Source organism: Oncorhynchus mykiss, chromosome 2, assembly GCF_013265735.2.
Source record: "Oncorhynchus mykiss isolate Arlee chromosome 2, USDA_OmykA_1.1, whole genome shotgun sequence".
In the NCBI taxonomy this organism is placed as follows: domain Eukaryota; kingdom Metazoa; phylum Chordata; class Actinopteri; order Salmoniformes; family Salmonidae; genus Oncorhynchus; species Oncorhynchus mykiss.
Genome location: NC_048566.1, coordinates 10,510,078 through 10,524,326, shown reverse-complemented (window position 1 = coordinate 10,524,326; position 14,249 = coordinate 10,510,078). Strand labels below are relative to the sequence as shown.

The window sequence follows — 14,249 nt, the reverse complement described above, 5'->3', positions numbered from 1 at the left end:
CTCGGCTCTCCTGCCTTGGCATGTTTTCCTTCTCTGCCATCGCTTTTCAATGCCCAGCTGGCTGCCCGCTGCAAAAACCAGGCGCTCCATAACACTCAATTATTGAATAATAGATTCATTTTGCTATGGCTGTACTGTGTTGACAGTTCTCATTAGCTAGTCGGCACAGTTAGCCCGTTAGCGCCACACGGTATCTCTCTCCCACCGCCGAGTGGCATGGAGCTGAGAGAGCCTGTCCTGTCAACCCTGTCGTGGTTCTGCATGAGCTCGGGGGAGTCATAGATTCACAGCCGGGCTTCACATTCAACATGCACCTCCTAGGAGAAGGCAGGGGCACCTTGCAGATAGCAGGACTAATGAAATGCTCCTCCTTGGAGAAGGCAGGGGCACCTTGCAGATAGCAGGACTAATGAAATGCTCCTTCTAGGAGAAGGCAGGGGCACCTTGCAGATAGCAGGACTAATGAAATGCTCCTTCTAGGAGAAGGCAGGGGCACCTTGCAGATAGCAGGGCTAATGAAATGCTCCTTCTAGGAGAAGGCAGGGGCACCTTGCAGATAGCAGGACTAATGAAATGCTCCTCCTAGGAGAAGGCAGGGGCACCTTGCAGATAGCAGGGCTAATGAAATGCTCCTTCTAGGAGAAGGCAGGGGCACCTTGCAGATAGCAGGACTAATGAAATGCTCCTTCTAGGAGAAGGCAGGGGCACCTTGCAGATAGCAGGACTAATGAAATGCTCCTTCTAGGAGAAGGCAGGGGCACCTTGCAGATAGCAGGACTAATGAAATGCTCCTTCTAGGAGAAGGCAGGGGCACCTTGCAGATAGCAGGACTAATGAAATGCTCCTTCTAGGAGAAGGCAGGGGCACCTTGCAGATAGCAGGACTAATGAAATGCTCCTTCTAGGAGAAGGCAGGGGCACCTTGCAGATAGCAGGACTAATGAAATGCTCCTTCTAGGAGAAGGCAGGGGCACCTTGCAGATAGCAGGGCTAATGAAATGCTCCTCCTTGGAGAAGGCAGGGGCACCTTGCAGATAGCAGGGCTAATGAAATGCTCCTCCTAGGAGAAGGCAGGGGCACCTTGCAGATAGCAGGACTAATGAAATGCTCCTCCTTGGAGAAGGCAGGGGCACCTTGCAGATAGCAGGACTAATGAAATGCTCCTTCTAGGAGAAGGCAGGGGCACCTTGCAGATAGCAGGGCTAATGAAATGCTCCTTCTAGGAGAAGGCAGTACCTTGAAAAACAAATGATAGTCTCACTAAGCGCAAACCAGATGGGATGGCGTATCGCTGCAGAATACTGCGGTAGTCATGCGGGTTAAGTGTGCCTTGAATTCTAAATACATCACAGACAGTGTCACCAGCAAAGCACCCCCACATCATCACACCTCCAAATGTGAACTTTTAACAAGGCACACCTGATAATTGAAATGCATTCCAGGTGACCTCATGAAACTTGTTGAGAGAATGCCAAGAGTGTTCAAAGCTGTCATCAAGGCAAAGGGTGGCTACTTTGAATAATCTCAAATATAAAATATATTTGGATTACTTTTTTGGTTACTACATGATTCCATATGTGTTATTTCATAGTTTTGATGTCTTCACTATTATTCTACAATGTAAAAAATTGTACGAATAAAGAAAAACCCTTGAATGAGTAGGTGTGTGAAAATCTTTTGACTGGTACTGTGTGTGAGAATGCCAAAAAAATGAGGTCCCAGCCACCACTCAAAGATTTTTATTGTCCCACAGTCGCTGGACTCTGGTGGCATCTCAAACACTTGGGGTCAAAATGTGGATATATTTTTGTCATTTGAGTAATGGAGACGGTGCAAACTTTGAGCTGAATGAGCCCATGTCTTATGCAACATGATGAGGTGTGGATACGCCCAATACTATGTTGAATGAGCCCATGTCTTATGCAACATGATGAGGTGTGGATACGCCCAATACTATGTTGTCACCCATGTCTCATGTAACATGATGAGGTGTGGATACGCCCAATACTATGTTGAATGAGCCCATGTCTTATGTAACATGATGAGGTGTGGATACGCCCAATACTATGTTGTCACCCATGTCTTATGTAACATGATGAGGTGTGGATACGCACAATACTATGTTGAATGAGCCCATGTCTTATGTAACATGATGAGGTGTGGATACGCCCAATACTATGTTGTCACCCATGTCTTATGTAACATGATGAGGTGTGGATGCGCCCAATACTATGTTGAATGAGCCCATGTCTTATGCAACATGATGAGGTGTGGATACGCCCTCTACTATGTTGAATGAGCCCATGTCTTATGCAACATGATGAGGTGTGGATACGCCCTCTACTATGTTGAATGAGCCCATGTCTTATGCAACATGATGAGGTGTGGATACGCCCAATACTATGTTGAATGAGCCCATGTCTTATGTAACATGATGAGGTGTGGATACGCCCAATACTATGTTGAATGAGCCCATGTCTTATGTAACATGATGAGGTGTGGATACGCCCAATACTATGTTGAATGAGCCCATGTCTTATGTAACATGATGAGGTGTGGATACGCCCAATACTATGTTGAATGAGCCCATGTCTTATGTAACATGATGAGGTGTGGATACGCCCAATACTATGTTGTCACCCATGTATTATGTAACATGATGAGGTGTGGATACGCCCAATACTATGTTGCCATATGTCATCAGGTAGCTTGTCACCCGTGTCTTGCTCCCATGCAGATTTTGTATTTGCTAAGGAAGGCGGATTAATATTCTGTATTATGTCGTATAATCTGGAGATTGTGCCCTTCAGATAAGGGTTAAGATCTAAGCACCTCTCGACTGGACACTTAGTGTGCTCGAGTGGAAATTAAGGGAAATGTTCTTTAGCAAAGCTGTGAGTTTGCAGGTACCTAAAAAAGTGGCTATTGGGAATATTATGGTCAACCCCCAGAGTATCGAATGAGACTAATGTGGTGTCAACAAATAGGTCACAAAAAAACACCAGACCATTCCTATGCCAGAACTGGAATGCCGTGTCAATCTGTGATGCTGGGAAGAGATGATTAGATGTTAATGGAGAGAAGCAGCTTATTTAAGTCTAAAGTGATTACGGAATTGGGACCAGATCTTAAGGAATTTCTTGACAATGGGATTCAAAACATGGGTGCCAAGGTTCATGGGCAGTGGGGAGCACAGGAGAGAGACAGGAGAAGTTAGAAGACTTGACTGTAACTCCATGATGGCCCAAGTTGGACCATCCTTATTTTCAAATGTAGAAACCCAATAAACACATTTTATATATATTTGCTGACCAATAGTAGTGTAAAAAATTGGGAATGTGTCTCTCTAGATATACCTTTCTCATTTGTGGATTTGACTTATTCCAAATGAAGTTGGAAGTGCAGCTGTCCAGTTTGGCAGAAAAATGGGAATCATTTGGAATAGTAAAAAAACGTATGTGGTACAGTCATGTTAACAGAATTCTTCCCACCTGCTAATGAAATGGGAAGAGACGACCACCTTATGAAATCCTGCTTAGTGCGCTCCAGGACTGTTTTGAAGTTGTTTCAACAGAGCCTTAAATGAGTGTGTGACCTTTAATCCCAAATAAGTAAAGACCTGATGCTCCACCTTAAATGGGAAATTGTCATACCCAATACCTTCTGCTAACTGATTATTGGGGAAGAGCAGACTTGTTCGCTTTAACTTTTAACCAGATAATGTCCAAAACCTTGTAGCATGTCCAAGAGAGAGGGTATAGACTCCACAGGGTTATAGATGTATAGAAGAAGATTGTCTGCATTTAAGGACACCTTGTAAATTATGTTCCCCTTAATATTCTCTTAATCCTCTCCTCCGCACGCAGGCCGATAGCAAGAGGCTCACTAGCCATATCAAATAGGAAAGGGGATAAACAACAACCCTGCCTGGCCCCCCTGTGGAGAGGAAGTAGCTGGAGGTAACAGTGTTGGTGCGAACGGAAGCCACTGGGAATCTTAATCCAGGAAAGGAATGACGGGCCAAACCCAAATCTCTCTGTACTGTAAATTGATATTCCCTCTCAACCCGGTTGAAAGCCTTCTCATCATCAGGAGAGATGACGACCTCTGGCTGTTGAGTTGAGTGGACAGAATAGAGAACGTTAAATAGCTGGCGCATAATATAGAAAGATTGTCTACCTGAGATAAATCCGGTTTGGGCCGAGTCACTGTCTCTAAACGGCACAAGAGGACCTTAGTGAGAATTTTATAATCACAGCACAAGAGGCTTATAGGGTGGTATGAGCCACAGTCGAGGGGATTCTTGTCCTTTTTAAGCAAAACCAAACCATAGTCGCCTGGGTAAGTGTCTGGGGCAGTTTCTGATTAGAAACGATGTCATTGAGCTGAGGATAGGGGACAGTTTTGAGGGGACTGGTTTATAAAATTCAATAGGGAAGCCATCAGGCCCAGGAGCTTTACCGCTCTGCATGGACTGGATTGCCAGAGTAGCTTCCTCATCACTTATTTAGGCATCCCATGTTAGTTTGTTCATCAGAATTGAGACAGGGGGTGTCCAGAGTGTCTAGAAATGCATGTATACCAGATGTGTCAGGAAGAGCCTCTGACGAGTAAAGAGCAGAGTAGAGTTGCTTAAATGGATTGTTGATTTCTTTGGGAAGTTAAATCAGCTGCAACACAGATTTCAGGTTTGGTGCTGCTAGCAGTGGATTGTTGAAGCTGGTGAGATAACAAATTGCCAGCTTTCTCTCCTTGTTCATAAAATGTCTGCCTCGACTTAAACAGAAGCTGCTCCATTTGTCTAGTGGAAAGCTTGTCAAGTGTGCTGTTGTCATACTCTGTGAATGAAAGGATTTTCCCTTAGATAAGGTTTTATGGGCTCCCACACAGTAGAGTGAGACATGTCAGGGGTGACGTTGATCTGTAAAAAGACATCAATGTAAGTAGTAGTAGACTACAGGATAGTAGTAGTGGGTCAAGTCACCACACGTGTTCTGACACAGTACTGTCCGGAAAGCGGATATTTAGCTGGACAGGGCTATGGTCTGAGATAACAATGCTGTGATTGGCTATTAGTTACAAAAGGAAGAATTATATTGTCCAGAAGGAAAAAGTCAATCCTAGAGTATGAGTGGTGGACCGGAGAAAAAGGAGTATTGTTTAGCACTGGGATTGCTCCTTCTCTGTGGATCAGACAAATTATAGGATTCTACAAATGAGTTGATCACTGCGACTGATTTTGAAATGACATTGTTGGGCTTTGGTCTGGATCTGTCTAGACATGTATGTAATACACAATTCAAATCTCCGCCCAATATCAAATGATGAGAGTTGAGGTCGGGAAGTATTGCAATGAGGCCAGATAAAAATGTAGCGTCATCCCAATTAGGAGCATAGAGGTTAGCCAGAACAGCCTGTGTGCTAAACAATTTCCCCATCACTATAACATATCTGCCATTAGTATCTGAAATGACTTTGGAGGATACAAACAGGGCCTTTTCTGATAAGGATGGCTGCCCCTCTGGCCTCAGCACCAAAGTTGGAGTGAAATATTTGGTCGACCCATCCTCTCTTTAGTTTGTCTTTGTCGCTGGACCGGAGATGGATCTCTTGGAGAAAAACAGACATAAGATGAGCATACACTCGGCTACGCTTGACCACATGGTTCATTCCTTTTAAGTTCCAGGTGAAAAAGCAAGTGGAGCCTAGTGTATGTGAATTAGGCAGTCATAGTAATTAGAAATCAACATTAGTATAATCACATGGCCAGAGGTCAGAATACAAAAATGACCCAGAAGAAAACCTTGGACCTCTATGCTGGCCTTCCCCTTGTTGGAAGGCTGCATTTACCTCTCCTAGACTTGAGAAAGAGACTACCATGTTAAAGTGAACCTCAGTAGAGCTCTAGAGCTCAGAGTCCGTGTCAGTGTCCGCTGAGCCCGATGCTTTAGTAGAGGCCTGCTCTTTTGTGACACGTGGCCGTTGTTGTTTCGACATTTCACAATGAAATGGACAAAAATTTCAAGAAGAAAATTGGGTTTGACTCCTAATAAAATGTTACTAAATTAACACGGTAGGAGAGGTGTTTGTGAAATATTAATAGTAAAATCTTCGCCCTTGTCACGACTTCCGCCGAAGTCGGTTCCTCTCCTTGTTCGTTCGGCGGGTCGACGTCACCGGTCTTCTAGCCATCGCTGATCCACCTTTCATTTTCCATTTGTTTTGTCTTGTTTTCCCACACGCCTGGTTTACATTCCCTCATTACGTGACGTGTATATAACCCTCTGTTCCCCCCATGTCTGTGTGTGGAATTGTTTGTTGTAAAGTGTTTGTGCATTTCTAACTGGTTTGCGGCTGGTTATTTTAACCCATATTTTGTTGTTTCTGGGTGCAGTTTGTTTTGCCTAAATAAAGTGCTCTGGTTGTTACCTATGTCTGATCTCCTGCGCCTGACCTCGCTGCAGCCAGTGATGCACCTCTTACAGCCCTGGACAGGAGCACCAAGAAAACGTGTCTTCACATGTTGCTGCTCACCAGCGCCCCCTCACAAGTCACTGCTTTAATGTTAGCAGAAAACAACGGGGTGTTTTCCAGGGTCAACTCCAAGGTTCTTTGCACTCTGGGAGGGTGACACCGTGGAGATGTTAACCGTGATGCAGAGGTATTGGAGCGGGCAGGCCTTCCCCGGGAGGACGAGCAGCACAGTCTTGTCAAGGTTAAGCTTGAGGTGTTGGGCTGACTTCCAAGCTGAGATGTCTGCCAGGCATGTAGAGATGCGTGCCGCCACCTGGGTGTCAGAAGGGGGGGAAGGGGAAGAGTAGTTGAGTGTCATCTGCATAGCAATGATAGGAGAGGCCATGTGCCGATATGATGGAGCCGAGTGTAGACTGGCAGAGAGATGCTGTGAACAGATGATGCTACTTAATCATGGATACTTCATCTTCTACTTAATCATGGATATGGAGATTATTCAATAAACAGACGTTGCTATACATTGGTACAGTAAATTAGAGGAAGATGGCAGTGTGTGAGATTTTAATTTATTAGGTGAGTGAGAGGATTATCAGTGCAGAATGAATCTTTGTTTTGGCTCCACTTATACTGACTGAATGCTTCTGCTGCATAGTGACAATGTTGAATGGTTACTCATTATATTACTGTGGAGCAGCACAACATGTAGCACCTGCTCAGTGGAGAATGTATTCAGAATGCTATGGAAATGGGTTAGCTGTTAGCTACGGGAGAGTCTACCTTGTGGTGTGGTGGAGTTTTGCAGGTGTGTCAAACGGTTTGTACCTCTGTTTGTGTCAGTAACTGTATTTTGTCTGCATGTTGCATCATGCTGGAGCGCGGGGCTGGGGCCCTGTGAATTATAGGTGTGAGTGTCAGAAAGCTTTCAGGTCCCTGGCTGTAATTGCTACCTAGCAGAACAGGAAAGAGGAAACCCCTCAGTCTGTCAACAAAAGCCCCGCTCCCCGCCCCCCACCTCCCCCTGTCAACCAATAGGAATACCACTTCCACTCCGGGGCTCGACGTTCGTCCTTCAAAATAGGGGGCGACTTCCTCTCTTTCCTCCTTTACCCTTCTCATTACAGGAGGGTCACTTGCGAGTGACTTTATGAAGTCAGCATCATTATGCACCAATCAGGTCCTTTTCTGAGGAATGTGTTGACCCAGCACTAAATATAACCCTGGTAATTAGAGCTACCTCTAGCAGCTCTCCTCTCTCTGTCTCCATCTCTGGCTGTGCTAGTGGCCCACTCCAGATCAGGCTCACGAAAACGCAGGCAGGGGAAAACTGGTATAATTGGCTTCTTTTAAGAGAGGGAGAGAGAGACCGAGAGACTGAGGGAGAGTGGACGAACGCGGCAGGGCCGGTTGTGTGTGTGTGTGTGAGAGAGAGAGAGACAGCCAGTGAGTGGATGAGATGAGTTTTCTAATTGGCCAGTGTGGAGATAAGGGACCCCTGGGAGTGCTGTGTAGTGCCGTGCGGAGCCATGCACAAGGAAGTAGAGTAGCAGCACAACAGCCAGTCTGCTTGTTGTGTTTTAGTACACTTAGTGTCTTTCCATGACACAGACTGACCAGGTGAATCCAGGTGAAAGCTATGATCCCTTATTGATGCCACTTGTTAAATCCATTTCAATCAGTGTAGATGAAGGGGAGGAGACGGGTTAAAGAAGGATTGATACATGAATTGTGTATGTGTGCCATTCAGAGGGTGAATGGGCAAGACTAAATATTTAAGTGCCTTTGAATGGGAGTATGGTAGTAGTTGCCAGGCGCACCGGTTTGAGTTTGTAAAGAACTGCAAAGCTGCTGGGTTTTTCATGCTCAACAGTTTCCTGTGTGTATCAAGAATGGTCCACCACCCAAAGGACATCCAGCCAACTTGACAACTGTGGGAAGCATTGGAGTCAACATGGGCCAGCATCCCTGTGAAATGCTTTTGACGCCTTGTAGAGTCCATGTCCCGATGAATTGAGGCTATTCTGAGGGCAAAAGAGGGTGCAACTCAATATTACGAAGATGTTCCTAATGTTTTATACTCTGTGTATATTGTATACAGTACACAAAGTATCTGTTTCTCTGAGGGGTTTATTCAGACCTAAAGTCAAGTATCTGTTTCTCTGAGGGGTTTATTTAGACCTACAGTCAAGTATCTGTTTCTCTGAGGGGTTTATTCAGACCTACAGTCAAGTATCTGTTTCTCTGAGGGGTTTATTCAGACCTACAGTCAAGTATCTGTTTCTCTGAGGGGTTTATTCAGACCTACAGTCAAGTATCTGTTTCTCTGAGGGGTTTATTCAGACCTACAGTCAAGTATCTGTTTCTCTGAGGGGTTTATTCAGACCTACAGTCAAGTATCTGTTTCTCTGAGGGGTTTATTCAGACCTACAGTCAAGTATCTGTTTCTCTGAGGGGTTTATTCAGACCTACAGTCAAGTATCTGTTTCTCTGAGGGGTTTATTCAGACCTACAGCCATTTAATTGTCGAGAGCCATTCATCCTATTACGTTTCACTATGGCAACTGAAGCTTTCTGTTGAGATCTGGATAGCTTCCCTGAACTGTAAAGGACAATGTCCCGCCTGTCTGCTTTTCTGCCTGGTGTTTAGGCCATTCACCACAGTAATTATATTGTCTGTGGCATAATGCAAGGCATTGTGGAGATATTCATGAGTTATCTTCAGAAATGCAGAGTGAGAGAGAGAGAGAGAGAGAGAGAGAGAGAGAGAGAGAGAGAGAGAGAGAGAGAGAGAGAGAGAGAGAGAGAGAGAGAGAGAGAGAGAGAGAGAGAGAGAGAGAGAGAGAGAGAGAGAGAGAGAGAGAGAGAGAGAGAGAGAGAGAGAGAGAGAGAGAGAGAGAGAGAGAGAGAGAGAGAGAGAGAGAGAGAGAGAGAGAGAGAGTGAGAGAGAGAGAAAGAAAAACAGAAACACTGACAAATGTCTCCTTCCAAAAAGCCTGGAGTGGTAAACACAGATAAACAGTCTTGCTGCCTCAGGTCACCACACAGTCAAAACACAACACTTCCAGAAGGACCTTGTCGTTCATGGAGAGGCTTGAATATAGCCACACACACACACACGTGTACTCTACCCACACACAGACCTTTTCCAGCGAGCCCTTCATTCTCTAGTATGGCCTTTGTGTGTTTCTCAGCAGGCAGGCAGATAGCTATACGGACAGACAGACAGACGGACAGGCAAACAGACAGGAAGACAAACAAACAAACCGATGGACAGGTAGGCAGGCAGAATGGTTATAACCATTCCTATTTCCAGGTAAAAGACACTCTTAAGGGCCTCCCGAGTGGCTCAGCGGTCTAAGGCACTGCATCTCAGTGCTAGCGGCGTCACTACAGACCCGGATTTGATCCCAGGCTGTGTCTCAGCCGGCTGCGACCGGGAGGCCGATGAGGCAGCGCACAATTGGCCCAGCGTCGTCCAGGTTAGGGGAGGGTTTGGCCGGCCGCGATGTCCTTGTCCCATCGCTGTCTAGCGACTCCTGTGGCGGGCCGGGTGGAGTGCACTGTTATGAACCCCCTTTTCCCAGCAGTCTAGGGGGGAGGGAAACGAGACCCTATCATATCTCATGCAAATCACAACAGTGAAAAGGAACAGTGAGAACTAAAAGAAATCCACAGACAACCTAAACCTACCATCAAACACTTTAGGTTTATTGTCAAACACACGGTAATGGGGTGGGGAAAAGGGGCTGAGCTGGACTCAAGGAGGAGAAATGATAAATATCCCAAAACCCCTAAGCCAGTCTTACTGGGTAAAGAACTGCTAGCTAACTAACCAATAAAATACAGTAGGTGGTCCGCCCAGTTCTAACTGGGGTATTTAGACAACGTTTTCCTACGGGTAATGTATGCCCAAGGGCGACTTGGCTGGTTATCCCCTTTTCCCACCAACAAACCAACAATAATACACCACAGCAGAACATACTCACATGATAACAGACAAAAGTTTTCCTATGGGTAATGTATGCCCAAGGTCGACTTGGCTGGTTATCCCCTTTTCCCACCAACAAACCAACAATAATACACCACAGCAGAACATACTCACATGATAACAGACAAAAGTTTTCCTATGGGTAATGTATGCCCAAGGTCGACTTGGCTGGTTATCCCCTTTTCCCACCAACAAACCAACAATAATACACCACAGCAATACATACTCACATGATAACAGACAATGTGAGATGTATCTGCACAAACAAACTAAACTGTGGGGTATGAAAGAATATGTGGTCTTCAGCAAATCCATAGAGAGAAAGCGAGAGAGACACTGGGAAAACAACTGACTGGGTTTTTAAAGGGAAAGGGATGTGATTGGGTAAGGGAAACAGGAGGAGGTGTGTCTTCAGAATGATATGACTGATGACTGCCACCTGTTACTAGGACAGAGGAGAAATACAAATACCCCCAGGATACCTGTATCCGTAACATGCACGCTGACACGGTCGCCAGGTGTACGGTGTTTCCTCCGACACATTGGTGCGGTGGCTTCCGGGTTAAGCAGGCATTGTGTCAAGAAGCAGTGCGGCTTGGCGGGTCGTGTTTCGGAGGACGCATGGCTCTCGACCTTCGCCTCTCCCGAGTCTGGGAGTTGCAGCGATGGGACAAGACTGTAACTACCAATTTGATATCGCATAATTGGGGAGAAAAAGGGGTAAAAAACAAACATACAAAACCAAAAACCACTCTTATTAAAGAAGAGTCTTCCTATAGGGAGAGGAGTGCTGTTGAAGACTGTTTTGTATTATTATTCATCATCAGGATATTATTCATCAGATTGGTTCTCCACAGTACATTGAATATGGACGCCACTCTCACTGGCCCTCTGTCCGTCTGTATGCCTTTCTCTGTCTCCTCTCGCTCACTCTCCTCCTCTCTCTCTATTTCACTCTCCCCCTTCTCTCTCTCTATTTCACTCTCTCTCCCTCTCTCTCTCTACTCCTTTCATCATTTCCTCTGAAGCAGCACTAATGCAGCCATCCTGCCGTAGCCAGTTTGTTGAGCAATCAGACAATATCTGCCCAACATTGAGTTCATTTTTCTGAGGCAAATCTATTCTGAATATATTTAAGCCTAGTTCTTTTCTGAGGATTTTTGTACCGTCCTTCACATTTGTTTTATGTAAAACTGGGAGTTTTTTGACTGCATGGTTTATTTTTGTCAGGTCATTTTTGTCAAGGTGAAATCTGCTGCTCATTGTATTCCAGATGACAGATAATGATGTATCATATTATCACTGTCATTCTCTCTTGGTAGATAGTACCTATCTATTCAAAGCTGGATGGTTCCACTGAAGACTCAGGTGTTTATTGTGGAGAGAGCGTTGCTCTCAGATGGCAGCACAGGGTTCAACTACCTGCCCTGATCCGGGGTGACCGGTCAGACAGAGAAGAGCGCTCTTGAGAAACTGTCTGAAAAGGTTATTCTGTCTTTAAAGACGAAGCAGATTATTCATACGCTCTTAATATTTCAACAAGGCATGGCAAACAAAGCACTAGACAGGAGAAGGCAAAGGTTTTGTGTCAGTGGAAAGAGATTATATCTTTCTGTTGTAATTGGGATGGAGGAGAAGTGTGCAAAAAGCACCCAGTTCGCATTTACGTTTTTCTGTCATTATTAGTCTATTTTCTATCATAATATTGCTACCAATGGCAGCATCTTGCGGTTTATATATGATCTAATGTCCTGTATAGATCATACTGGAGGAAGTAGCCCATCAGTCAGAGAGAGCTACTCTCTGTTATGTATCATAAAGGGCCTTCTCTCAAGGCCTGAAACTGGTTCATGTACTTCATCAATGGAAGAGAAGTGCAACTTCATTTTAAGTAGAGTGAGTTGTATTGAGGCCTTGTAAAACACCAGCTTGTTCTTTAAAACTCTGTGTGGTGGAGCCATTGGTTCTTTGTTTATGTCCTCTGGGACCAGCTAAAGCCTCTTTATTGTGTTCCAAATGGTACCCTATTCCCATAGGGCTCTGGTCAAAAGTTGTGCACTATATAGGGAATATGATGCTATTTGGGACACTGCCTTTGTTTGATCCTCTTCATCTTGTGTGTGTTGTGTTTTTCTCAGGTCTGGTCATCCTTCATGCTGTGTGTGTTGTGTTTTACTCAGGTCTGGTCATCCTTCATGCTGTGTGTGTTGTGTTTTACTCAGGTCTGGTCATTCTTCATGCTGTGTGTGTTGTGTTATATTCAGGTCTGGTCATCCTTCATGCTGTGTGTGTTGTGTTTTATTCAGGTCTGGTCATCCTTCATGCTGTGTGTTGTGTTATATTCAGGTCTGGTCATCCTTCATGCTGTGTGTTGTGTTTTATTCAGGTCTGGTCATTCTTCATGCTGTGTGTGTTGTGTTTTACTCAGGTCTGGTCATTCTTCATGCTGTGTGTGTTGTGTTTTACTCAGGTCTGGTCCTCCTTCATGCTGTATGTGTTGTGTTATATTCAGGTCTGGTCATCCTTCATGCTGTGTGTGTTGTGTTTTACTCAGGTCTGGTCATCCTTCATGCTGTGTGTTGTGTTATATTCAGGTCTGGTCATCCTTCATGCTGTGTGTGTTGTGTTTTACTCAGGTCTGGTCATCCTTCATGCTGTGTGTGTTGTGTTTTACTCAGGTCTGGTCATTCTTCATGCTGTGTGTGTTGTGTTTTACTCAGGTCTGGTCATCCTTCATGCTGTGTGTTGTGTTATATTCAGGTCTGGTCATCCTTCATGCTGTGTGTGTTGTGTTTTACTCAGGTCTGGTCATTCTTCATGCTGTGTGTGTTGTGTTTTACTCAGGTCTGGTCATCCTTCATGCTGTGTGTGTTGTGTTTTACTCAGGTCTGGTCATCCTTCATGCTGTGTGTGTTGTGTTTTACTCAGGTCTGGTCATTCTTCATGCTGTGTGTGTTGTGTTTTACTCAGGTCTGGTCATCCTTCATGCTGTGTGTGTTGTGTTTTACTCAGGTCTGGTCATCCTTCATGCTGTGTGTGTTGTGTTTTACTCAGGTCTGGTCATTCTTCATGCTGTGTGTGTTGTGTTTTACTCAGGTCTGGTCCTCCTTCATGCTGTGTGTGTTGTGTTTTACTCAGGTCTGGTGGAGGTGGTCTGCAGTGTCTTCAGCGAGGCAGCCGTTCTGTACGTGGAGAGAGAGGAGAGGCCTGGGAGAAAGAATAGCCATGATCTCCTGTTGTCTCTACTGGACACTCTGCACAATGTACTGACCAGCACATCCAGAGTGGTGCGCATTGCACTCCAGGTATGCTAAACGTACCGTATGTAGGGCTGCACAATTACTACACTTCACATCGGAATCATGTGCAATATCCATGTCGCAAGAGATCCATATTGCATGCAATACCTTGAATCGCCACTCAGCCGCCGTGTAACGTCTGTTTTCATTGTTTACTCTGTTTGTCGTCTCTCTCCCTTTCTCTTGGGGCTGCTTCCCACACATACCAAGCCCCGCCCCCTGTCACTCAAGCAGCACAGCTCCTCCTCCTTCCTGTTAGAGTCGTTCTATGTTTGCACAGCTCCTCCTCCTTCCTGTTTAGAGTCGTTCTATGTTTGCACAGCTCCTCCTCCTTCCTGTTAGAGTCGTTCTATGTTTGCATGCTGCTCTGTTACCCCGTTCCGCTAGTGGAACCCCTCGCCAACAGCCAATGAAATTGCAGGGTGCCAAATACAAATCAACAGAAATCTCATAAATCATATTTCTCAAACATACAAGTATTAGGCACCATTT

The 14,249-nt window shown here is 45.2% G+C and overlaps 1 protein-coding gene across 2 annotated transcripts in view; it reads left to right on the top strand.

Annotated features, from left to right (window-relative positions):
- LOC110520767 (serine/threonine-protein kinase ULK4) overlaps positions 1 to 14,249 on the top strand; it is a 209,529-nt gene that overhangs the window by 87,121 nt on the left and 108,159 nt on the right. For both annotated transcript variants that reach the window (XM_036937563.1, XM_036937571.1), the window contains exon 33: positions 13,597 to 13,763. In XM_036937563.1, coding sequence (XP_036793458.1) covers positions 13,597 to 13,763 — 167 coding nt within the window. The remainder of the gene's footprint in view (positions 1 to 13,596; positions 13,764 to 14,249) is intronic.